The 27,554-nt window shown below is 36.7% G+C and overlaps 1 protein-coding gene across 7 annotated transcripts; it reads right to left on the bottom strand.

Moving 5' to 3' along the window:
• Nucleotides 1-26,511, bottom strand: pdgfba (platelet derived growth factor subunit Ba). Of its 7 annotated transcripts, NM_001423262.1 has the most exon segments (8): nt 1-800; nt 847-3,552; nt 6,044-6,167; nt 6,436-7,255; nt 8,768-8,961; nt 11,716-11,787; nt 15,599-15,695; nt 25,910-26,511. In NM_001423262.1, coding segments are annotated over 7 exon segments (1,392 nt in total). In that variant the 5' UTR covers nt 25,982-26,511; the 3' UTR covers nt 1-800; nt 847-3,539.
• Nucleotides 26,512-27,554: the final 1,043 nt, after the last annotated feature.

The following is a 27,554-nucleotide window of genomic DNA, read 5'->3' on the forward strand; positions in this document are numbered from 1 at the left end:
CATTACATTAACAATAATTTCCATTGAAAACAAATAACAATTTATTAATAACTCTCGGAAGCAGATGAGTAGAGCATCTACCATTTATAAATAAGTTACGTAAAAAGCCAGAAAAGAAATGTGACATTTACAAACAGTTATTTCATAGCTTTACATGTTTCCAGAAGCAGTTGAGCGCACGGATGGATGTTTGGAGACAGCAGGCATAAAATGACAGAGCACTCCATACCGCCCCCTACAGGATGGGAGTATTTCACTGTAACCTCATCACGGCTAAACACAATCTTCTAATTCTTTTATTTAAATATTGGTTAAGGTACTATTTGACCGTGCATCTACAAACATGCAAAAATATTGTGCTCTCAGCACTTCATACTGTACGTAGTAATTTCCAGTGTATGATATTCCAGTGCACCAATTAAATACTGTGTATGATACTACCATTTAGAAATTCAATAAATGCAAATTACACGACAGATAAAAGTTCACATTTGGATTTCACATATATCAAATATATGTCAAACTGTTGCAAAAATGACCGATTACAGTATATGTTTTTTTTCAGTTACTGGAATTACAAATATATACATATAATAGCTATAGTTTTTTCATATATATGAACATGAACATATATGAACACACGCAAACATATAAATAAATACTTAATTATTATTATTCCAATAGTTGATAAAATATATTCGTAAACGGCCATTTTTGCAATATTTACAAATATATATTGCATGTATGACATGTTTTATATAGGCGAACCCCAAATATTTTTTAACTATATATATATATATATATATATATATATATATATATATATATACAAACAACAGTTATGTTTGTTTTTCGAATCTCATTGGCTTATAGAGATGTGATATTCTGCAATAACAGCACTTGTACAGCCTCTTCACCCTTTTGTAATACTCCACCCACATAGTGATAGCAGATCAAAGGACTCACTACAGTTTGACAAATACTGCAGCTGTTGGACAACAGATAGTACGGTGGTCAAAAGAGTCTAATGGGCTGCAGTTTAAGTAAGCACCAGCAATTAAAAAAAAAACACTAGCAAATAAAGAAACGATCTTTATCAATATGACAGTACACGTTGCAAATGTTCACAACACAAACGACTGAAGAAATGCGTAGCAATTGGTCACAACACAAACAATTTAAGAAACGCGCTGCAATTAATCATGACACTTGTAAATAACCATGTAACACAATGGAAATATTTTAAGAGGACTCAAAACCATGACAGACCCTGTTGAGATATGGAAGTTCGTTGTGTTACATGGATATTTGCAAGTGTCTTGAGTTATTGCAACGTATTTCTTCAGGTGTTTATGTTGTGACCAATTTACAGCGCGTTTCTTTCATTGTTTGTGTTGTGACCATTTGTGTTTTTTTGTTGTTGTTTGTGTTGTTGACTAATTGTTGCATGTTTCTTAAGTTGTTTGTGTTGTGATCAATTTGCAGCCTGTTTCTTCAGTTGATTGTGTTGTGACCAATTATTGCACGTTTCTTAAGTTGTTTGTGTTGTGACCAATTGGTGCGCTTTTTTTTTAGTTGCTTGTGTTGTGAGAATTTGCAACAAGTGTGCTGACAAATTGAGCAAGATAATTTCTTTATTTGCTGGTGTTTTTTAGTAATTGTATATGCTTTCTTAAATTGCAATTGCAATTGCATTCTCTCTCAGCCACCGTAATAATGTACTTTTGAAACTCTTAGTTGAGAATGTAGTTGTTTAGATTGCAACTATGCAGTTCATTTATAAGGATATTGCCTATTTTAAATATTTATAATATTATAATTATATTTAATATTTTGGAGATTCAGCGTGTCAGCGGCCATCAGCCTGTCATACTGAGCAGAGCAAAGACTGTTGCCGTTCCGCCACAAGATGGTGACGCATAATGGTCCTTAGGGGAAAAAACTCAGTGTAAATTTCAAACTGCAGCTAATCAAATCATTGGAGAATAGGTAAGTGACATTCTAAGTCCATCTCTCTCTTTTGTTTGTTGAAGTGCTGTATCTATACCATAGTAATCTGCTAGTGTTTGCTTTGCTTTGGCTTTTTTGGGGTTAATTATTGTGATATCCTAATTGCAACAGAGAAATACTGGGAAATCTCTGTAGACTGATGGCATTTCATGCTGTTCAGTCTTATAATCTTAGAATGTGGGCAAAATCACCTGTTTTGTCATCACTTTAGACATTACGCAAGAGAATCACTCAAATACTTGCTACAAAAACGTAACAACAGCTTCTGCTGATATTACCTGCAGACATGACTGAGTGAGTGGCGGAAGAAAGCAGTTTTTAGACCCTTTGTGTTTGATTTTCCTATATGTATACATTCTTATATGTATACACGATTATGCCCTTGAACAGTTGTACAAACACAATATCACACAAGTAGCATTGCAATATAACTGTATATTGTCACTGGTGGGACACTAAGGCACTCGGCCAGTGGACTCGAGCCAACGCACACCTCCCACCAGTGCCGATATACAAACATATCACACTGCTACTCGTGTGATATTGCTCATATATATGAACTTGTATACCATATGTGTAATTTGCATATATTGCCATAAAACAGATTTCTACTTAGGCTGAGAGATCCTTAGACGAAAAGTACTGAGGCGGTACCATGGCATCAGATGGATTACCATATTCATATACCATGGTCTATACATGGTACTCCAAAGTACTTCAACGAATACCATTATATAACCATGGTAAATGTCCAAAAATATTTTTTATTTAATTTTTTTTTGTTAAGTGCTTTAACTCCTTGATTTTATATCTAGCCAGCTGATATATTTCACTTTTTTTTGTTTAATAAACTTGGAGTGTTTAAATAGTTTGACAAATGTACAGATTATACGTTTTGAGATGAGTTTGTAATAATTAATTATATTTTATACTAGTCTGGAAGTCCTGAGCTTCGTTTCTCCTCTTTGAGAGTCCGAATTCAAAGTCCTAACAGCTTCCAGTTGCATCTTCTTCCAGTAGTTCCTCCAGTGGATAAACTGTCCAACCCGAGCCACCATTGGTCGACGACATTCATTGGCATTTAAAGGCTACTTTGTCGTAGCTAATCACTAATCACTGATTTGAGCCAAATTCTTGGCCAACCAGTAGTTCAAGTCAATATTGCACCACATTTGGCAGTCGTTGTGTTGAATGAAGTGTTTTTGGCAGAGCACAACCATGTTGTGTTTTAAATACAGTCTCACTATTTGGCAGGCTGTGTTTGCGTCCATATGGAATCCTTTTTAAGTCCATGCTAACAGGATATCCTGAGTATGAGCAGCTCCCGTAGCGCAGAGGCCGTACAACTGCAGTGGCTGATGGGAAATGTAGTTCAGGGGAGCTTATTTGGCAAAGATCAAAGACATTTCCAGTTATTATAAAAAGATTTCCAGTGTGTCTCTGCTATATCCTGTGTGTCTCCACCCAGACTCCCAGCTTTGTGCTCGCTCCTGGGACTTTGGCAGCAGTTTGCAGAGTCTTGGTCTTCTTCAGGACATTACCCTGTTGAGAGGATTGAGGACCAAATCGGGTTAGATCTTTGATTAGATTTCAGTTTAAAATTGAATAGCTTGGTTAAAGTAGCAGTGTGTCATTTATGCAATACTAATGGCACCAAGCTGAATTGCAGCCTGTTTAGCACTGTATGCTTAACTAGGGATATGTTTGAGCTTCTTTTTTGTGACATTAATTATGCCGACTGATGAGTCAATGATATATTATAGGTTTAATACTACAAGTACAAGCCAATTTTTAGAAATATACTCTTTGTTTTCAAGTTAATTTCACTTTTAAACAATTTTTCAAGAGAATAAATGTAAATTTGAATCCCTTTTCAATGTTCAGTATTTTATAGGCATTGAAACTAAATAATTTTCCCCTTCAAATGCATGTTTTTTGATGTTCGTGATTTCACTTATCAAAAACATGAAGGAAAACGTTTTCTGTTACTGAGAAAATGTAATCAAAATGTCATGTTTTGCAACCATCAATCAAAAAGTAAGGACACATTTTCTTAAACTTGAGATAAATTCCTGTAATTAAAAAAAAGGACATGTATTCAGCTTTTAGAAAGCCTAGCATGAACGATTTCAGATGGTTTTAAAAGGTAGCATGTTGCTAATTTAAGTTTAGCATGACTTTGAACCATGCTAACTAGTTTAGCGCAATGTTAACATGATTTATTAGATTGTTAGCATGACTCCATACATTATCCTAAGATCTACACTGTTTATATTTATCACTAGAACTTCTGAGGCTGTCATTTTGACTGTTTTTCAGTTTTGTCAACTTGGGGTGGCATGGTGGTTAGCACTTAGCCTCACAGCAAGAAGAACGCTGGTTCGAGTTGCAGCTGGGCCAGTTGACATTTCTGTGTGGAGTTTGCATGTTCTCCCCTTGTTGGCGTGGGTTCCCCCGGGTGCTCCGATTTCTCCCACAATCTGGTGAATTGGATTAACTAAATTGGCCAAAGTGTATGAGTGTGTTTATGAATATAAGTGTGTATGGGTGTTTTTTAGTACTATGTTGTGGCTGGAAGGGTATTTGCTGTGTAAAACATACGCAGGAATAGTTTGCGGTTCATTTCACTGTGGCAAGCCCTGATAATTAAGGGACTAAGCTGAAAAAAAAATGAATGAATTTGAAAACTTTGTTAAAATAACCCCTTGACTTGTCTTAAGCATGTATTGTTTATTCTAAAATTGTTATTTTATTAAAATTGCAAAACACGAAATAGTTCTAAATATTTCTGCCTTGAATGTTCATAATGTTGACCGCATGCATTTCAGCGTCTGCTTTTTTCCCACTCTTTGAACATGGTGCTTCTGTTGCCTAGTAACATTCTGATAAACATAAACAACTTTTTCATAGCAAAAACATAAGTTTACGTTCAAAAACACCAGTGAAAAAAACCCATTTCTCTCTTGCTTGTAGGATAAATTTAAGTATGCATCTTCGCACTTTGTACACCATTATAGGCTATATTACAAAAACGATAATAGTTTTTAGGTAACGACTGTATATATACTTAATATTCGTTCATTCATTAATTTTCCTCGTTTTCATTGCCCCTTATTTATCAAGGGTTGCCACAGTGGAAGGAACCACCAACTATTCCAGCACATGCTCTATGCAGCCACAAGCCAGTGCTGGGAAACACCCATACACTCACATTCATACATGCACCCATACACTACAGCCAATTTAGTTTATTTTATTTACCTGTACCTCATGTCTTTGGACTGTGAGGGAAACTGGAGCACCCGGAGGAAACCCACACAATCACGGGGAGAACATGCAAACTCCACACAGAAATGTCAACTGGCCCAGTTGGGACTCGAACCAGCTGCCTTCTTGCTGTGAGGCGACAGTGCTAACCACTGAGCCACCATGCCGCCCAACACAGTCTCACTGCAATTCGTAACTTTGATTTAGTGGCTAATTCGTATGAATTCATACGATCTCATTCATACAATTTAGTATGATGTGCTTATCTTCCAATGACGGTTGGGTTTAGGGGTGGGGTTGGGTGCCACACCTCCTTTTTAAAATCAAACATTTTTGTGCGACCGAATTCAAACTCAAACGAATTAGCCGCTAAACTGACAAAACATAAAATACTTGCATTTCCTCGAGATCAAGCTGTGCCGCCCCATAAAATATTATGGCATTACAATATCACATTAAAAGCTTAATTCTATAATCCCTAATTGAAGCTTCAAATGTAAACATGACTTGACAAAAATGACAGTTATACAGGTAAATTATTCAGTACAGTCTTAAATTAATAGTAGTAATAGGATTCTGGTGGTTCCAGTGTCAAATATAATTTAAAATAACTCATAAAAAGGTGTAACTTTTTTGCATCACATGACATTTTACAACAGCTAAATGACGTCTTGTTTTGTTCCTGCATGTTTTTCTCACATCATTGACCCTCGTACATTTTCAAGTAACAAAGCTAGATGTGTTAGAAGTATAATAGAAGCATTACATTATCATCGCTCTCATGGAAGCCTTGCTGATCCTTTTCCGATGTTTCCGTCTCCGTTTTCGTGGAGACGGGAGAGGGGGCGGAGTCTGTGGGGCTGAGGGCGTGGTGGGAGGAGCTTTCATCACTACAGGATAACAAAGAAAACAGTCAAAGGAATGCAGTTAGAAATGTTTTCATATCATATCAGCGTTAAATGAATTACTCTCCAGGCAGTCATCACAATATTAGCATTACATGACTTTATTGACCTGTGGCTTTATTTGCGAGCTCTGACGTTAAAGAAATGGAAAGAATAACAGGAAGCATCAATTCCTAATTACATTACAATGTGTACACACACACACACACACACACACACAAACAGTGGCTTAATAGTCAATCTTTACACTGACCTGTTCTTTGTGTGCTAGTCTGTTGTTTGCTAACTGCTTGTGTTGTAAACTGGTGACGTTGATGATGTTGGTGGTGTTGGTGACGGAGATGATGCATTTCCTCTTGTTTTTCTGATTGGTGGCTGTGGTGGTGACGTTTTCTAACTTCTGATTGGTCAGACTGATGGGTTAGTACTTCTGATAAGCCGCTTGATTGGCCAATCACCTCAACATGGCTGTAAGTGCGTGTAAGAGTGTCTGATTGGCTGCTTATGCCACGTTCTGATTGGACAGAAGTTTGCGAAGGAGATTTTGGTTGCTGTGGTGTCGTCCTGTTGAATGGTTGTTCCTCTTGTGAATGTTTGTCGGTAGTCTTTTTGGCCATGTCGTCACCACTGTGTTCAGATTTGATGTGATCAGCCTCCTCTGTTTGTGTTGCATCACTCATCATGTGTGGATTTCCCAATGTAGTCTGTCTGGTGGGAAAATCTCCTCGGCTGGCATAAGCTGGCGTGAGTGTGAGTGTGTGTTGGTGTGGGGTTTGTCTGTCTGTGTGTGCGACAGTGTATTTGGACTGCCATTGTAGTTCTTGACTTTCTTTGTCCTCCAAATGAAGCTGCTGGTTATGTTTTAGTTCATCATTGCGGTGCAGCTCCTCTTTTGATTGGGTCTTTGGTGGAGTTACTTTAGGGTGGAGTCTGGGCGGGGGAAGGGGTGTGGTCTGGACACGTGGTGGTTGTGCTGGGACACGTAACTGACAGCTACATGTCACATGGTCCTCCACGGGTATGACAACTTTCTCGTAGGATGGTTGTCGGTTGATATACTGGATTTTTGTTATCTAGAAAATAAAATCGAAAAAATTTGTGTTAACCATTTCTTTCTGGACCCAAAAGAGTATCCAAATCCAAAGAGTAAACAATTTTGTGTTTAATAGACATCTAAAAGACATCTAAACTTAGACAGCTTGGCTAAAACAAGATTAAACTTGGGCTGTCAGTGAACATCTAATAGACATCTAAGAATAGCACCAAACTAGACTAGTCATCAAATAGACAGACGTTCTATGAGTAGTCATTAATTTCTGTTTATTTGATGACTAGTCTAGTTTTGGCCTATTCTTAGACATCTATTAGATAACAGCTAAAGTTTAGCGTTGTTTTAGCCAAAACGGCTATGTTTAGATGTCTATTAGACATCTATTAGACATCTTTTTTAAAATAAAAAATTCTCGCTGAGATTCCAAACTTAGGAGAGTCATTTGCAATCATGCTATATGAAATTTAACTTCAGACATAAATCCTACTTCAATTGGATTAGATTTTAGCATGTTGCTAACAAATAATGTAGTATACGCACACATACTTTTAATTTTCAGTCAGCCAGCCCAAGCACTTCAATCGCACCATTACAAAATCAGATCACTTTAAACATCTGTGACCTACACTAAATCTGTAAAAATCTGTGACCTACATAAAAAAGTATTTGCAATTAGATTTCTGCTAAACTAACAAAGGCTGAATCCAAAATTGCATACTTCCATACTATATAATATGCTAAAAACAGTATGCGAGCCGAGTAGTATATCCAAATTCATAGAAATAAAAAAAAACAGTATGCAAGAAGTACCCGGATAACCTACTACTTTTAGTGAGATTCAGAAGTGCGCATCCGATGGACAATACGCTATCCCATGATACACTTGGAAAGAATTCATGTATGAGAGTGAAGCGATGCACATTAAGCGAATAGGTCAAATGATGATGACAAAATTGCAGATGTAGTACATCTGAGATTCATTCGTACTACTAACATTCATACTATATAGAGCATACTCGAGTAGTAAGCGATTTTGGAAGCAGCCAGACAAATTAGCATTGTAGTAGTTAGCAAAGCAATAGCTTAGCTAACAAAATTATAAGCTAATTCACTGAAATAAACACTCCAAAAAATAATTGATAAAATAATTTATGCATTTGGTATTACATTTAACTTTTTTTTATATAAGCATTGGTTAAGCTAACAACATGGTACACAAATTAGCATAAAAACTTTTTGACAAGCTAATGTATTTATAATTAGACCAAAATATATTGTTAGCATGTTTCTAATCTAAAAATATTATAGACTATATTAATACATATAAGTATTGTCTAAAATATCCCTTTTGAAAATCGACATGACTGTTATGTTAGCATGTTGCTACGCCATGCTAACAATGTTATAGACTAATTACTATAAAACAGACAATGCAGAAAAAATATATTTTTAATATACTGCAACTTTTTTTGTAATTAAAATTGCTAGCTAACAATTTTATACAGTAATTAGCATGAAACATAGTTATAAATACCTGTAGATGTCGCGTTTCAGTGATGACTGGCACACATTGTAAAGTTCGAGCATTACAGCAGCCCGAACAGCGCTGCACTTCTACACATGAAGGCCATAACATAAAGTTGGCATTTCGTCTGTCAAACATCGCACGGGTCACTTCCATAACTTCTGTCCTCACTTTACACATAGCCTGCTGGGCCACCTGAATGCCTGTGAAAGAAAGGTTGAAAGATTGTTAAATTAATCTTTGTTTAACGTTTATCACATGCTTCAAAAGTCAAACTGGATGAAAGTAAGATAAACTACTGATGGGTAAAACAAAGCATTAAACTAATTGCTTCACAAAATTATTCTAAAATTTAAAACAGCACATGCCAAAACCTTAAATGCAACAAAAACTCGAGCAAAGCATGCATTAGAATTGTTTTCTGCATTAGGCTTAGTCTCTGTTTTATCAGAGGTCACCACAGTGTAATGAACCACCAACTATTCCGTCATATGTTTTAAACAGCGAATGCCTTTCCAGCTGCAACCCAGTACTGGTAAACACCCTTACACTCTCACATTCACACACACTCATACACTATGGCCAATTTTGTTTACCCTATTCACCTATAGCGCATGTCTTTGGACTGTGGGGGAAACCAGAGCACCCGGAGAAAACCCACGCGAACATGGATTTGTTTTTTTCAATAAAATATTGAAAATAATGCAAACTTTAAACTGAATATACTATAAGTGCACTTAGCTTATCATTTAATGTCTTTACATATGTGTCTGAATAACATCTCTTCTTTTATATTTTTTTAAGACATGCATACTATTTGTTCCCTGTTGGGTTCCGCTAAACTGGACAACAAGAAATTTTTAACAAATATTATTCCTTTTCATTTTACAAATGTCTCATTAAAAAATTTACAAACTAGTAAAACTGATCCAAGCAAAAAACAAACACTATTATACTTTCCGTTTCAAAAACGTTTTTGTGATGCAACTAAACTCCGTTTACTGAAATCATGTGATCTCACCAATTGAGACACACTCCAAAGATTTGTAAAAGTTTTGTGTTTGTGACAGAATCAAAACTGCAGTGTGTGTAAAAAAAAGAGCATGAACATGCATTTGTGTGGACGTATTTAAACAATATTGAAAGTAAATACATACAATAGTGTTTTTAACCATACAATAGTAGTGTATCATACTGTATTAATGTATTCATTTTATATCTAGAAAAAAACTACAGTGAAACAATTCTGTCTGTTTCTCAAATCTGATGCAATATTCTGCGATAACATAATTCCAACAGCGTCTTCACTTTTGTGTATTACTACGCCCACATAGAGTGACAGCAGATCAATAAACTCACTATAGTTTGACAAATACTGCAGCTGTTGGACAACATAATATACCTTTGAGGCTTTTATAGAAGAGAATGTAGTTGTTTAGGTTGCAACAATGCAGTTTATTTAAGAATAGTGCCTATATTAAATATTTTAATTTCGGAGATCGGCGGCCTGTCATACTGAGAAGAGCAAAGATGGTTGCGCCACAAGATGGGGAGAGAGACCACACAATGAGTCATTAGGGGAGGAAAAACTTTGGATTTCAAACTATAGCTTTGGATTTTAAACTATAGCTGATCAAATCATTATCAAACAGGCAAGTAACATTTTAAATCAATCTCCCTCTTTTGTATGTTGTAGTGCTGTATTTATACAATAGTAATCTGCTAGTGTTTGCTTTGCTTTGGCTTTTTCAGAGTTAATTATTGGGATCTCCTGACTGCAACAGTGAAATACTGAGAAATCTCTGTAGACTGATAGCATTTCATGCTGTTCAGCCTTATAATCTTAAAATGTCAGCAAAATCACCTGTTTTGTCATGACTTTAGACATTACGCTAGTGAATCATTAAAATACCAGCTCTAAAGTGACATATTTTTAAGCAATGGTTTCTGCTGTTCTGACGTCAGGTGCAGATCTGAATGAACGTCGGAAAAAATAGTTCCTCGTATAAAAGGATTTTTAAATTTTCTTTATGTACACGACTATGCTGTTGATCTGTTGTATAAATGCAATATCACAAAAGTAGCAGTGCGATATGCTGTATAACATGTGTCCAACACATGCCTCCCACCAGTGTCGATATACAGCCATATCCCATTGCTACTCATATATACAAAACATAGGCATTTGTTTATATTACAATAGTTGTTATACTTCAACAACTTTACTATTGTTTGGTTAAACAACATAACATTACTTACTATTTATTACTATAGTATTTTTTGATGTAAATGTTGTTATCGTTATTGTTTGTCATTAACAATAATGACTCAAAGGAATGATGTTGTTTGAATTACATGCAGCAGAATAAATCAATGATAAACATTTGATCTGAGCCACTAATTCGAAATAAAAGATTTGTAAAAATTTTTAAATTCATGAAGCATTGCTTCAAAAGCATTCATCACTAAAATGATCCCGACAGACGAGGCTTCAGACACTCACTATAATTCAGCCTCTCAGTGCTGTCAGTGTGTACAATCTGCAGATGCAAGGCACACTTGACTGAAAGTGAGCACTCAGAGAGAGTTGAAAAGAACATAAGGGTTCGAGTGCATGTGCGAAAGAAGCGTGGGTGGTTCAAATTGAGCTTTGAAACTTGTGTGTGTGTGTGTGTTTGAGGGTGACCTAAGGACATGTGGCGAGACTGGACGAGACAGAATCAATCACAGAGACGCAACAGCAGACTCCAGTCTCACATCTCACACACTCGCACAAAACGCACTGCAACAAAGCCACAACACTATTGTGGAATGGAGATGCCAGTGTCTCAAAATAATCGCCACAGACTGGAACATACATTCAAATTCCGCTGGAGGACAAAGATGAAGAGACGGGAGTGTGGAAAAGAGACAGCCAGACAAAGAGAGGAAGGGAGGGAACGCTGCAACGGACTTACTAAGGCTTCTGGGAAGACGTTTGTGTGTTCCGTTCGAGTGCATCTCGGTCTCTGGCTTCTCATCATCTTCCTCTGAAAACGAAAGACAAAATAAAGAAAGGAATTCATAATATGAAACACCGATCATCAGCACTTTGGGTAGCAAAAATAGGGTAGCATTAGGTTCATATAAGTTATATACACTGCAAAAAATTGTTTTCTTACATGGAGTTGTTGTCTCGATTCTAGTCTAAATGTCTCAAAATGCTCAAATCAAGAAGAATTTTCTAGTCAAGCTAAAAATATTGTCTTGTTTTTAGACATAATATGGCAAAATTAAGTGAGTTTTTACTTAAACCAAGCAAAAATAATCCACCAATGGGCAGGGTTATTTCTGAAAACATATTTGCTTGTTTAGAAAAGTCTTCAAGTTTTAAGTTTAGACATTTGGGCTAGACTCAAGACAAGAAGTGTAATACTTGGATCAACTTAAGGATTTAAAGTGTTTAAAAACTGAAGAGCTTGTAAAAATTATTGTCCTTTGCTTCAGATGGTAATATTTAAGTTATCATTCTTGGTTTGAACGGGCCTCTACATCACAACTATAACAGTTACCAACAACACAGATTACTATTGTGTACAACAGACTGTTTGCAATGTGATGTAGCCATTTTTCATTATGTTGCTAATGCTAAGCTAACAATGTGCTAAACTAATTAGCATCAACTAAAATTCGATATAAATATTGCGTAAAATTGTGCACTTGCAATTCATTGAACTATTTATTATAGCTAGTCGCTACGCTAATCATGTTATTCAAAAATTAGCCTAAATTCTGCAGTATGAATATTGTGTAAAACTCCATTTGTAATTACATTTCCTTCATGCTAGCTTGTTGCAAGCTAACAGTGCTTTATAGACAACCCACCAATGACTTCTACAGTGCACATAAATACCGTGTATAATAGGCAATTTGTAATTAGATTTAATTATTTTATGCTTCCTTTTTGATACCAGACAATGAATAATATTGTTGTGGGACAAAACAGAGAGACAATATTGCTTTAATCAATTTCAGAAGTGTTTTCTGGCTGAAAAAACATTATAAACACTGACAGATGATCAGAATCCACCTGACTTTATGAGCCTGAAGATTTAAAGTGGCAGAGCACAAAACTGTAGTGCGTCTTAGTTCCTTTATTAATCTGGGGTCGCCACAGCGAAATGAACCACCAACTTATCCAGCATATGTGTATGCAGGATGCCCTTCCAGCTGCAACCCATCATTGCGAAACACCCATACATTCTCATTCACACACATGCACTAAGAAAAATTTCGCTTACTCAATTCACCTATAGCGCATGTCTTTGGACTTGGGGAAAACCGGAGCACCTGGAGTAAACCCATGGTTTCGAAACACTATATTATTTACTCTTATTAATGTTAATATACTATTAGTTTAACTAAAATATTTATTATTTTTATAGACATTTAGTTATATATTTGTTTTCATAATTGTTTGTAAATAACGATAATGACAGAAAAATTTATGTAGTTTGAATTACTATCAGAAAAATAGATTGACAATAATAAACATTTGACAGCCAATCAGCATCCATTCAATTAGTTTGATCAGTGTAGATAGCTCAATTGGCAGTATGCTTATGCAACAAAAAGGAATAATAATAACAATTAAAAAAATAAACAATCCTGTATTTTAATGAGCTTTACCATTTAAATCGTAAGTGCAAGAAAACTGCAGTGTGCTCTAAAACATATAACATGCTTCGGTGTAGATGCTAATAAAGCTAGCAATACAGCTATCTGTCTTGACATAAACAGGTCATGTTTAATAAAAAATGTGTCTTAAAAAGAACCACCCACTCAGCATAGGAGCAGTTTGATAGACATGTAAATCCTAACTGCCGAAATTCAAACTTGTACGCATGACTACCATTCTCCCACCGATCAAAGCTTAGCTCGATCGATTTAGCAATTGTTGTATGCTGCTTTTCTGTTGTGCAGCTCTGTTTAGCTTATGTCTCATGCATAAGACTTGCTGCGTCTGGGATTGCCATTTGAATCCTCTTGATTCCACTGTCCCGTCACCTTGCTGTAAATCTGCTCAAGCCCTTTATATCCATAAGCGACATTCGTCTGGTGTTCCAGTTGTTGTAGCGAGGGTCATAACATTGTTGAATCTGGCTAAAATGCACACACACACACACACACACACGCAGAGGATTCCGGTGTCGGGAACAATAGCGTAGCCTTGTGTTTGTGTCCCTTCTGTAAACTTAGAGCTGGACTGGGCTCAAGGTCACTGCTATTGTGCCTGTGAGTGGCTATACACGGCCCATTCATGTAAATATTACCATTATCCACATGCATGCGCACACACATGTACACACACACACAGCATTCCAGACCCCTCAGTCTTTTCCTGCCTCACCTTCCCAGTCAACACACCCCAGAAAACACACACATTCCAGAAGTGACGAGACGCTGGCTAGTTTGAAGTACTGCTGATATGGGGTTTCAATGGACAAAGATGATATGAAAAGGGCAACGCGGCCAAAGCAAGTACACACACACACACACACACACACACACACACACACACACATACAGTATACGACTATATGTATACAGTATTAAACATTTGGCTAGACCAGAGTCCTGATGTAAACCTGATTAAAAATCTCTTGAAAATTCTTACAGTCGGTGATCTGTAAAAGAGACTGAAGAATATTGAGATATACAGTAGTTAACATTTGAAGTGGATCATTGCCATTTATCAAAGTTTTCCTAAAACAATTAAACAGTCATTTTTGTCTTAGGACAACTTTAAAAAATAATTTTGATCGACTTTGTTGACTACTGTATATACCATGATGTAAATGGATCACAACAATGGATTTGTAATTATTTTGCAATTAATAACAATTTAAATATTCTTTTTAGATGAACGAACTCTTTCATTTGACTTTTTTCATAATTTGGACACAAAATAGTTCCTTGAAGCGTAAAACTGAAATAATGAAATGGCCAGACCAGAATCCTGACATAAACCTAATAAAAAAATCTCTGGAAAATCCTAGGTGACAAAGTTACGGCTAAGAAACACTACAGTCGGTGATCTGTGAAAGAGATTGAAGAAGAGTGAGATATACAGTAGTCAACATTTGAAGTGGATCATCTGCATTTATCAAAGTTTTCCTAAAACAATTGAACAGTCATTCTTGTCTTAGTACAACTTTGAAAAACAATTTTGTTCAACTTCAAATGTTGACTACTGTATATACCATTATGTAAATTGATAATTTGCTGTGATCATTCAGTCAAAATCTTTTGTAATTCTTTTGTAATTTGTAGTTCATTGAAGTGGAAAACATTAAAATAGTGAAATGGCCAGACCAGAGTCCTGATGTAGACCAGATAAAAAATTTCAGGAAAACCCTTGGTGACAAAGTTATGGCTAAGAAACACTACAGTTCAAATGATGACTACTGTATGTATGTATGTATGTATGTATATTAAACTGCTTACATGCATACATACATACACACACACACACACACACACACACACACACACACACACACATATATATATATATATATATATATATATATATATATATATATATATATATATACACATACATACATACACACACACACACACACACACACACACACACACACACACACACACACACACATACAGTCAAGCCCTAAATTATGCATATATATATATATATATATATATATATATATATATATATATATATATATATATATATATATATATATATATATATATATATATATATATATATATATATATATATATATATATATTGTTGTGTACTATTTGGGATTGGTATGGGATCAGCTTTACCTACGGATTCTACATCCAAAAGTTTCTTCAGATCGTCTACAGTTGAAATTGGGCTGTTCATTACTAAATCCACCAGAGATGGAGGAAGAGGGTCCCCCTGATGGAGAAAGAGAGAAAGAGATGGTCAAAAACAGGTCCTGAACAAAACAACACCTGTTTGGGTTAAAAAACAGTTGCTTGTAATATCAATAAAATTCACATAAATATGTAAGTACAATATCAGATATGTTGCTGAGCATGTGTTGTGGAACGTGTGGACGGCACGATTTGTCCTTTGTGTTTATTTTTTTATCTCTGTCCTTTATTAAGCTGCATTACTCATAATCAGGTCACTGTGTGTGTGTTTGTGCTAGTGTCTGTGTGTGTGATGTGGCCTGTGTCATGTGACAGCCACACAGTGGGAAAATAAATATATAAATAAACATATTGCCACAAGCTAGTGACCAATCAAAAATCACACGCCCACAGAGTTCCTCATAAATGTGTTAAAATTTACAGTTGCACCCAGTTTATTGCAGTTAGGACTTTTCAAACAACTTAGGTATTGTATCTTTTCTGTTCAGTTCCAAAGTGTGCAATAAATATTGTCAGCAGACAACTGAGCATTTTTCTGTTTCAGTTCTGTTTAAGTTTGATATTAAAATGCATATGATTTTTTTTTCTGTAAGCCTTTTTAGTTTTACTCAAAAGTCCCCCCTAAGTGAGGTTTACTCGGACAGCTCCAACTAGCTGGCTGAACACTGGTACACAGCTGTGCTATACTATACTCATCCCGCTAAACCTCACTCCTATCCGGGTCATGGCACCAACCCCTAGGTTCTAATCCCTTAGGTTCTACTTGCGCCCTCTGAAAGTAATTTTGAGTTGCTTGTTCCAACATGAGAGGTGGGTGTGTTAATAAAGTGCTAAGATCACAGTTGCTAGCATTAGTTACTATAGGTTTACTTACACAGTTCCTACTAGCTGCCCTCGAATACACTCATCCTGCTAAACCTCACTCCCATCTGCGTCACGGCATCAGCGTAACCCCTTAGGTTCTACTTGCTCCCTCTAAGAGGTATTTTGAGCTGCCATTCCAACATGGGAAGTGGGTGCGCCAACAAGGTCCTTAAGATAACTGTTGCTAGCATTAGTTGCTTATTACTTACACAGCTCCTATTTGCTGTCCTCAAATACACTCATACCAAACCTCATTCCCATCTGGGTCACGACACCAACACAACCACTTACGTTTTACTTGCCCTCTCTGAGAGTGATTCTGAACTGCCATGTTCAGCATGGGAGGTGGGTGCGCCAACATGGTGCTTAAGATCACAGTTGCTAGCCTCAGTTGCTAGGTTTACTTACACAGCTCCTACTAGCTGTCCTCCAATACACTCCTCCCGCTAAACCTCACTTCTACTGCGTCGCGGCACCAGCATAACCCCTTATAGGTTCTATTTGCTCCCTCTGAGAGGTATTTTGAGCTGTCGTTTCCAACATGGGAGGTGGGTGTACCAGCGAGGTGCTTAAGATCACAGTTGCTAGCATTAGTTAGTGGGTTTACACAGCTCCTACTAGCTGTACTATAATACACTTATTTCCCTAAACCTCACTCCTATCTGAGTCACAGCACCAATGTAACCCATCCGTTCCTCTTTCTACACTTCGAGGGCGTTTTAAACCACTGCTTCACAGAACTGGGGACGTGTGTGCTTACAAGGAAAATAAAGATGGCAGCTCCTAAAACCCCACGGGATCTATTCACCGCACAGAAGCAGACATGCTAACAAGACTCAAATATCTCCAAGTAGCTGACCTCCAATACACTCACACCTAAATATCTACATATAAAAAATAGATGTTAATTTTGCTAATTTTTTAAATAAAAAATGAGCTCTTTCGAAAAAACAAACAAACATTTGAATATTATAATGATTAAAAAATAAATTGTATGTGATTTTATAAATGAATTCAAACAATTATTGTCCTTCTTAATTCCTATGATCTACTCCTGCCCCATTGATTTTTTACAGGTTTTACATACAAAATACATCCCCAAAACTATTTTCCATTGTCCCAAAATAGCTCTATTTACTTATGCATAAAGGTTGAAACAACTATTTTATAAATGCCATATTAAAAGATACAATATTAAACATACGAAGTCAAAGCAAACATTAGAGACGAATCATCGCCATTTAATTGATTCAAAATAGTCAAGCAAAAAATTTGCATGAGGGGGAAAACATCCCATGAGTAAACTAAAGAGAGTGAAATGGTTCTCTGTGTTTGGTTTAACCCAGCATTAAGTAGTTCAGAATTTGATGCCATATTCAATTCTGATTTTTTTTCACAATATATAGTTATATTGTTCTCTGATATTTACATAGCAGGTTTCGATAAGTTCAAATATCTCCAGAAATAGTTTTATATGCTCTTTTATTACTCCAAAAAAATACCCCTAGAATCAGAAGGTTTATAATTGACCTTATATGGATTGTGTCGTAAATATTAATGAGCTCCGTTTTGACTTAAACAATGGTCTCTCAGGCTCACAGTGTGTCTATGTACTGATCTCTTATTGTTCTACCATGCCTTGGTATACCCAGATTTTTGATTATAGGGCACCTTTCAAATCTGAAATGCGCAATTCAATGTTATGCATTTCAGTGCAACACAATGAGGCACTATACCAGGGGTGACCAACCCTGTTCCTGGAGAGCCACCTTCTTGCAGATTTCAGTTGCTACCCATATCAAACACACCTAAACCAAATAATTAGGACCTGAACACCATGTGATAATTACAGGCAGGTGTGTTTGATATGGATTGCAACTGAAATCTGCAGGAACGTGGCTCTCCAGGAACAGGGTTGGCCACCCCTGCACTATACTAACATACCTAAACTGCCTTCTGCAGTAATGTTAATATTTCAGATCAATTGTTCTAGTTTATGGAGAATATTGCTGAGCGAACCTTCACAACAAAGAGATTTACATTTACAATAGCATCATCCTGTTTCACTGACCGAATCAGCAAGTCATGTTAATAACAGTCATGCGAAAACTAAATTAGTGTTGAAAATAGCCCTTTGACCATCAAAATAGATATACTAAATCAAAAGCAGTGAAACATCAACATTGACTATGCACTTGACCAGTAGGACACACACATAAGTCCAAGTAACACATTTACTGATCCCATTAGGATGACATCACTCCCGTTTGCAAATTGCTATAATGACTCATTAGATCCAGGAATGCCAATAGTTCATCCAGGGCAAAAGTTAGGGGGTATAATTATGGCCCTGGGCTGCTATACGCACACACATGAAACTTTAGAGGGTGAACCACATGGCATTCAGCCATAATTGACTTCAGACATAAAGGAATACTGTATCCATGAAGTGACAGCCACACCTGCGCATACAGTGCAAACACACAGGTCACTGAAACAGATGCACTGAAAGGAGGATGAAAAACTGGATTTATTTTTTAAAAAGAACAGTCTGACCAAGCTTCAGTAATCATAAAGGGGATTATGAGCCAGATTTACTGAACAGGGCAAATTACCGTGAGACTGCAATCCCTTAAAAGAGCCAACGGTAGTGATAATACACAAGAAGACCAACCTTTTCATTACTTTTATAACTCATATGTCCATTCATTTTACATAAAATGCATAAAAAGCCCATCTTGCTCAACAAAAGTGGATTTATTTTTCCAACAGAGGTTGAAAATTGTTGCTAAAGGGTTTAATATGCTAAATATGTCTCTTTATGCAACACAATTTTCCATATTGTGATTTAGGGTGAAAATTATCCAAACGTAGCAGCTTCTCTGTGAATCCCCTTACATAATTCAGCATAATCACACCGAATCTGCTGGTGATTTTCACAAGAGTGTTTTCATAGGACACAGACACATTGGTTTATTTTAATGACGAATGTAAGCAACTGAGAGCAGCGCAATTTTAAAATAATGTGATTTAGTAATTGACTTGTTCATTTGTTGTTGTTATATAAACATTACGCATAAAGTATGTTGCCTATCATGCCCTTTTAGAAACTTGGAGTGAACTGAACTGTTTTGACACAAATTATTTAGTGTTTCACTTTAAATGCACACAATGGTGAAGCCGTAAATAAGTACAGTGGTTCATAAGCACTTTTATACATATACACTACCTGACAAAAGTCTTGTCTTCGATCCCAGTTGTAAGAGCAACAAATAATAACTTGACTTCTAGTTGATCATTTGCAAACTGCGTCCAAATGATCACAAATACTGCAGAAGACCTATCGGAACTCACATGGATCCAAGATTCTCACTAAAATCAGTCAAGTTTGGTGAAGGAAAAATCATGGTTTGGGGTTGCATTTAGTATGGGGGCAAACAGGAGATCTGCAGAGGGGATAGCAACATCAACAGCCTGAGGTATCAAGACATTTGTGCTGCCCATTACATTACAAACCCGAGGAGAGGGCAAATTCTTCAGTAGGATAGCGCTCCTTCTCATACTTCAGCCTCCTCATCAAAGTTCCTGAAAGCAAATTGGCCAGCCCAGTCACTAAACATGAACATTATTGAGCATGTCTGAAGAAAGATGAAGGAGGAGGCATTGAAGATGAATATATGAATAGGACTTTGCCTTTCATATAAGTCACTTCTAATAGCAAATGATAAACTAGAAGTCAAGTTATTAATTCTTCTTCCTAAAACTTGGATTGGGGACAAGACTTTTGTCAGGAAATGTGTACTTTTTCTAAAATATTTATGGTAAAATCTCATCTTTTAAAACACCCATAAATTAGTTATGGCTATTTTCTGCAATAAAAAGTTGTTACTTTACAAGTAAATTCTCAGAATTCTGCTCTGTGTGAATGTACAAGAAAATCAGGAGTGGGATTTGCCGACCGTTCAGATATCAGTAGCCTACAACAGGGGCTCCCAAACTTTTCAACCTGTGACTTCAAAAAAAGCAATGCCAGTGATTCGCATGCCCCATTTTTCTCAGAGGTGGTTTCAAACATACAAATGTTGCACACACAACAATAGGCCTGCATGAACACGAACATGTTGACAAGTACCAAAAAGCGCAACATTCTAACAAGAATAAAAACATTTTTAGAGTCATTTCTTAATTTTCTTAATTTAATATTAATTAAATACTGGTAAGCACAATGTTTACCACACAAGTCTATTCTTGATTCAATTTTGGAGACCGCCACTTGACACTTATTCAATTGTGGTCTCAATTTATTTTAAATGTATTTCATTCATTCATTCATTTGGCTTCCTTTGGGGTCGCCACAGCGAAATGAACCGCCAACTTATTCAGCATATGATTTATGCAGCAGATGCCATTCCAGCTGCAACCCAGTACTGGGAAACACCCATACGCTTTCACATGCACACACATACACTACGGCCAATTTAGTTTATTTAATTCACCAGCAATTTAGCACGTTTTTTTGGACTGTGAGAGAAACCGGAGCTCCCAGAGGAAACCCACGCCAATGCAGGGAGAATATGCAAACTCCACACAGAAATGCCAACTGGCCTGGACAGGACTTAAACCAGCGACCTTCTTGCTGCGAGGCAACAGTGCTAACCACTGAGCCACCTTGTCACCTCTTAAATCTATTTAAGTGCTAAATGTGTTTTAAAAGTTTAATCTGGTGCCATAAAATCAATCTGCTGCAGCTGACACTATTGCTGTGTCATCAATTTAAGGTAAACACCCAAGGGGTTGGAATCCAATGAAAAAATTGTATTTACATGTTGTTGTTTTTTTTATGTAAATATTTTCATCATCTGTGGGTTTGGGATGAAACATGGCAATTCTAAGAGGAAAATCACCCAGGGGGTCCTGACGCCCACTTTGGAAGAAACTGGCCTACAACACCAATATTCTTTCATTTTAAGGAGGGTCTCACAAGTTGTTTTTCAACTAAAAGTCAGTATTTTGGTCTTTGGGTCAAAAGCAGCTTCATGAATAAGAAAGTTTGACCCCTTTAGGTTTACAAAAACAATCGCAGCCATTTAGAGGTAACTTCTTGGTCCATCATGTCAGAATTCACCAGCATTTGGAAATGGATGTGTGACTGTGCATTTCCATAAAAAAAGGAACATCATGGATTGTGGATTTTATATTTTACCAGTAAAGTTGTAATCTTTAATCAATTTTTAAAAGTTTTGTCATAACATAAAGCTGCATTTGCTGAAATATTACATTTTATAAAACAAAATACACACATTTTTTTTCCAAAAGCATCCTTTGCTAACAATTTTTGGGACATGAAAACAGCTAGAAGGTAGCTGGTATGACTCCTGGCTGGGCCAGTTGGCATTTCTGTGTGGAGTTTGCATATTCTCTCTGTGTTAGTTTCCACCGGGTGCTCCAGTTTCCCCCACAGTCCAAAGACATGCGCTATAAGTGGACTGAATAAACTAAATTGGCCGTAGTGTATGAGTGTGTGTGAATGAGAGACTATGGGTGCTTTCTAGTACTGGGTTGCAGCTGGAAGGGCATCAGTTGTGTAAAACATATGCCAGAACGGTTGGCGGTTCATTCCGCTGTGGCAACCCCTAAAATAGAGACTTAGCCGAAGGAAAATGAATGAATGAATAATCTCGGTGTAACATTTGTACATGCACATTTGTAATTCTGGTTCAGTATTATCAACCTAAGCAACAGGGGTGGACCGCAGGACTGTAATTATGCTGTTTCTTTACAATGTGATCGCCATGTACAGGCCTGGCATGCAAATTACGCCATTATTCAGTGTAATAAGGATCAGTGTAAACAGGGAAGATTTTGACAGCATTGTCATCTATGAGTGGATGCTCTATATAAATAAATTCAAACCATAATTAATTTAATCATTCATTTTCCTTCGGCTTAGGCCCTTATTTATTAGGGGTCACCACAGCTGAATGAACCGCTAACTATTCCAGCATACGTTTTTACACAGTGGATGCCCTTCCAGCTTTAACCCAGTACTGGGAAACACCCATACACTCTAGCATTCACACACACTCATACACTACGTCCAATTTTGTTCATCTAATTCACCTATAGCATGGACTGTGGGGGAAACCGAAGTGACCTTCTTGCTGTGAGGTGACAGTGCTAACCACTGAGCCATCATGCCACCCTCATACCATAACTGTTGTGTCTGAAACAGAAACCCCAACAAATGCTTAATATTCAAAACAATCTGCCACGAAAAATATCTCCTTTCACGCCTTTGCATTGTTTCAACCGTGAGTAAATCTAGCATATGAAAGGATAAGCACAATAAGCATCGACTCAGCTTCTATTTTCCAAAACTGAGTCATAAATTCAATGCACATTTGATTAGACGAGGTGGTTTGGCTCGGCTTTCATTTGCTCGATTCCTGAGTCATGTCTGCAAAAGCAATTTCGCTTTTTTTTTTTAAGCCCTCAGGCCGTGACACATGCATAATGCCCCAGAGGGACCCGAAGCCAAATCATCTTATGTGATTCCATCCACACGTCTTTACCGTGCCGCCTAGATTATTTCTCTCTCTCTTATATAACTTAAACACAAGACTTATGAAGCATCAGCTGGACGAGTGCAATCCCCTCAGCTGTGACCTTTTAAACTCCCTAAAACAGTCCGAATCGGAGCGCTCGGTTTTAGAGAGTAAACCTAACATAAAGTTGGGTTATTTGCATGTTTGGTGATGATGCAATGGTTATATTCAAAAGGCGGATTACAGAAATATCACAAGGGGATTTAGGTTTTATAGTGTGTGTGTGTGTAGGGACGGTAATTGATGTGCATGTGATAAAGACTTAAAGGTCAGGACGCATATGCGAGAATATCTGCAACCCAAATCAGGATGCATGAATGATTCTGCTGGGCCTGTTAAATGACAGATAGGTTTGATGGCCAAAACTGATATATTTAGAGAGCAGGATGGATAAAACAGTCATTAAATTGAGATGCACACCACAAAAATTACTTTTGCAGCTTGTACTTATTTAATATGAGTTGAAACAACGCAATTCTTAAGTTTTTTTTTTTTTGGGACAACTTAATTGTTTTAACTTCAATCCACTTAAATTTGTACAAATGTAATAATTTAACTTAATCGATTTCATTGGGACAACATGAAGGATTTATGTGGAGTCCAGCATTTTTTTTACAGTGTGCATGAATAATAATAGCTGAACAATGCAATATTATTTTTTTCAGGACAACTTAATTGTTTTAAGTTCAATCTACTTGAATTTGTAAAAATCTATTAATTTAACTTAATTGATTTGCGTTGGGACAATATGAAGGATTTATGTGGGACCCAGCAATTTTTTACAGTGTAGCTGAACAACACAATTATTAATTTTTTTTGGGACAACTTAATTGTTTTAAGATCAATCCACTTATATTTGTAAAATGTTATTAATTTAACTTAATCGATTTGTGTTAGGACATGAAGGATTTAAGTGGGACCCAACATTTTTTTACAGTGTGCACGAATAACAATAGCTGAACAACACAATTCTTACCTTTTTTTTTTTTGGTATAACTTAATTGTTTTAAGTTCAATCCACTTCAATTTGTAAAAACGATTCATTTAACTTGATTTGTGTTGGGACAACATAAAGGATTGATATGGAACGCAGCATTTTTTTTTTACATAGGTGCATGAATAGTGAAAGCTAAACAATACAATATTTAAGTTTTAAGAACAACTTAATTGTTTTATGTTTAATACACTTAAATTAGTTTAAGAACAATTCATTTAACTTAATCAGTTAGTGTTGGGACACTGTAAAAAAAAAAAAAAACGTAATTTACTTATTTCCAGCAGTTAAAAAACTTAAATTAACAACCGTTGAATTAAAGAAATTTACCGTAAAATATGGGATATTAAATTACAGAAATTTACCAGAAATGTAAGTTTCTGGTAAATTTCTGTAATTTAATATACTGTATGATATTTTATGGTATATTTCTGTAATTTAACGGCTGTTATTTTAATATTTTTTTCTGGCACCCCAGCTGCTGGAAATAAACAGTAAAATTATTTTTACAGTGGACAACTTGAATGATTTATGTTGGACCTAGCATTTTTTTACAGTGTGCATGAATAATAACGACTTAATTGTTTTAAGTTTAATCCATTTACATTTGTACAAATCTATTAAATTAACTTAATCCATTTGTGTTAGGACAACATGAAGGATGCTTTTTTACGGTGTGCACAAAAAAACAATACATTTAAAAAAATATTTTTTTACTTCTTAAAACTACTTATTTAAATTGAGCTGAAACAACACGGTTCCTAAGAACCCAGCATTTTTCTTTTACAGTGTGCACGAATAATAATAGCCGAACAACACAATTCTTAAGTTTTTTTTTTTTTTATGGGGAACAACTTAATAGTTTCATGTTCAATCCACTTAAATTTGTAAAAGTGATTCATTTAAATTACTCGATTTGTGTTGGGACAACATGAAGGATTTGTTTGGAACCCAGCATTTTTTACAGTGTGCATGAATAATAATGAACCATTTAGCACACAAACACATTTGAATGCAGAAAACGTGCATCATACATTGGTGAGGCAGTTGATGCCAATAATCGTAGTATTGCTAAATATAAACTTATATATCACCTATATATATATATATATATATATATATATATATATATATATATATATATATATATATACTTTTATTGTTGCCAGAACTCCCAAAACCAAATATATAAAATGGAAATGATCCATTTCAGATTTCTGTTGTTGTTACAATAAACAGTTTAAACACATTTCTGCTGTAATGTAGGCTATATGCACACAAGGTATGATTTTCCCACTGTCTGTGAAAACACTTGAAAATACAAATACAAAAAGCCCAGAAACCCTACAGAGGACCTCCTAAGTCCCAGCACTATTTTAATACGTCTAAAGGCGTACAGTCGCGCTAAATTGAAAACATAATTGGGGTTTAGGCAATGACAGTGATGCTCCTGGACTGAGTGATGTGTTTTGGCAGTGGTGCATCTGGGAAGCCATCCAACGCACATTAATGCTGGCAACGCTAACTGTGCCTTTGTTTGAGTTTAGGATTGCAGACACAAACAAATACAGTAAGATTGAGCACCGAATCGAGTGTGGTTTCTCTGTTTTATCGGGTCAGTCAGGCGTGCTTATGAGGGAATTTGTTTCAGTTTGCTTAAATTTCATCCTCGCAATCAAGACAGTCAAAAGTGGCGGGTGAATGCAGCTATTGTCAAATGAGACTTACAAATTAAAGAGAAACCGAGCGTGACGTCAATCAGGTGAAGCTTACCTGCGCGCGACCGGACCGCAGGCACGCCGCGAGCGCCGCGAGCACCAGCAGCAGCAGGCGCGAGCTCATCATGCGCGCACATCCAAATGTCTCTCTCTCTCTGTCAAGCACACACACACACTCTCAGCTGCAGGAAAGTTTATTCCAGAGGGGTTGTTGAGTCACTTTGAACACCGTGCCAGCTGCTCCTGTTTGACATTTAACGCGTATCCAAAATCTCCAGTGTGGAAATCAACCCGGTCCGTTAAAAATCGCATATTAATGATACACTTGACAGGTGGGAGACGTATAAAAATATATGTAATAAAATCAAAAAATCTCCAGCTTCAAATATCAGCTTTGAATATCCAGGAATAACATGTCCACGGAGTTGTTTTGTACAGAATGAGCCATTGGTGATGATTCCAGCGCTGCACGTAGCCTATGCAACTTTCCCTAGTTAGTGCGCAGCAGTGCGTGTCAAAGCGTGTTTCTCAGGTGCTTTAATGCCCCACTGCTGCACTTCGCTCTGGCTTCAGCCCTAAAAAACAAGCCCCGCCCCTCCAGCGCTCTGATAGGCTCGCTGCGCCATCAAGGCTGGGCTGGTGTTTCCATATAAGGCAAGTGATTAGGCGCGATTCTGCACGGATGAGGGGAGGCTCTTCATACATGACCTGACATTCTCCAAGTGTGACTTTTATTTGGAAAAAAAGGCAACAGTTTTCTCACAGACACCTGTTCTGTCTTGTTTCACTGGAGGTTTATGGCATATGGTTGTGAACTGAAAAGTCTCACTGCATTGGATGAGCCATAATGATGACGAGACAGTGGTAACATTGGTCTATTGAATCCTGTCAGGCATATTCTTCCAGCGTCCTGAAATAAAACTTGTTGACTGGGAGATTTTAAATAACTATTAAAGGAATAGTTCACCCCCAAAAAACAATTCTGTCATCATTTACTTGTTTCGACCCTTACAGGTTTTTTTCTTCTGTTGTACACAAAAAAGGTTATTTTAAAGAAAGCTGGAAATCTGTAACCATTGACTTCCATAGTATTTGTTTTTCCTACAATGGAAGTCAGTGGTTAAAAGTTTTCAGCTTTCTTCAATTTACAGTAAGTTCATTTGTGTTTACCATAAAAAAAGACATTCCTAAAGGTTTGTAACGAATTGAAAATTTGTAAATTTTCATTTTAAAATTGACAATTTGAGATATTTTAATTATTAATAAGCACATTTGGGCGAAGCAGTGACGCAGTAGGTAGTGCTGTCGCCTCACAGCAAGAAGGTTGCTGGGTTGCTGGATCGATCCTCGGCTCAGTTGGCGTTTCTGTGTGGAGTTTCCATGCTCTCCCTGCGTTCGCGTGGGTTTCCTCCGGGTGCTCCGGTTTCCCCAACAGTCCAAGTCCATGCGGTACAGTTGAATTAGGTAGGCTAAATTGTCTATAGTGTATGAGTGTGTGGTTCTCAGAGATGGGTTGAGGCTGGAGGTGCATCTGCTTTGTAAAAACTTGCTGGATAAGTTGGCGGTTCATTCCGCTGTGGTGACCCCGTGTCAATAAAGTGACTACCCTGCTGAAAAATCCAGCTTAAACCAGCCTAGACTGGTTGGCTGGTTTTAGCTGGTCGACCAGGCTGGTTTTAGAGGGGTTTTGGCCACTTCCA

The sequence above is a fragment of the Danio rerio genome, chromosome 22 (genome assembly GCF_052040795.2).
Source record: "Danio rerio strain M-AB ecotype USA chromosome 22, GRCz13ab, whole genome shotgun sequence".
NCBI lineage: Eukaryota > Metazoa > Chordata > Actinopteri > Cypriniformes > Danionidae > Danio > Danio rerio.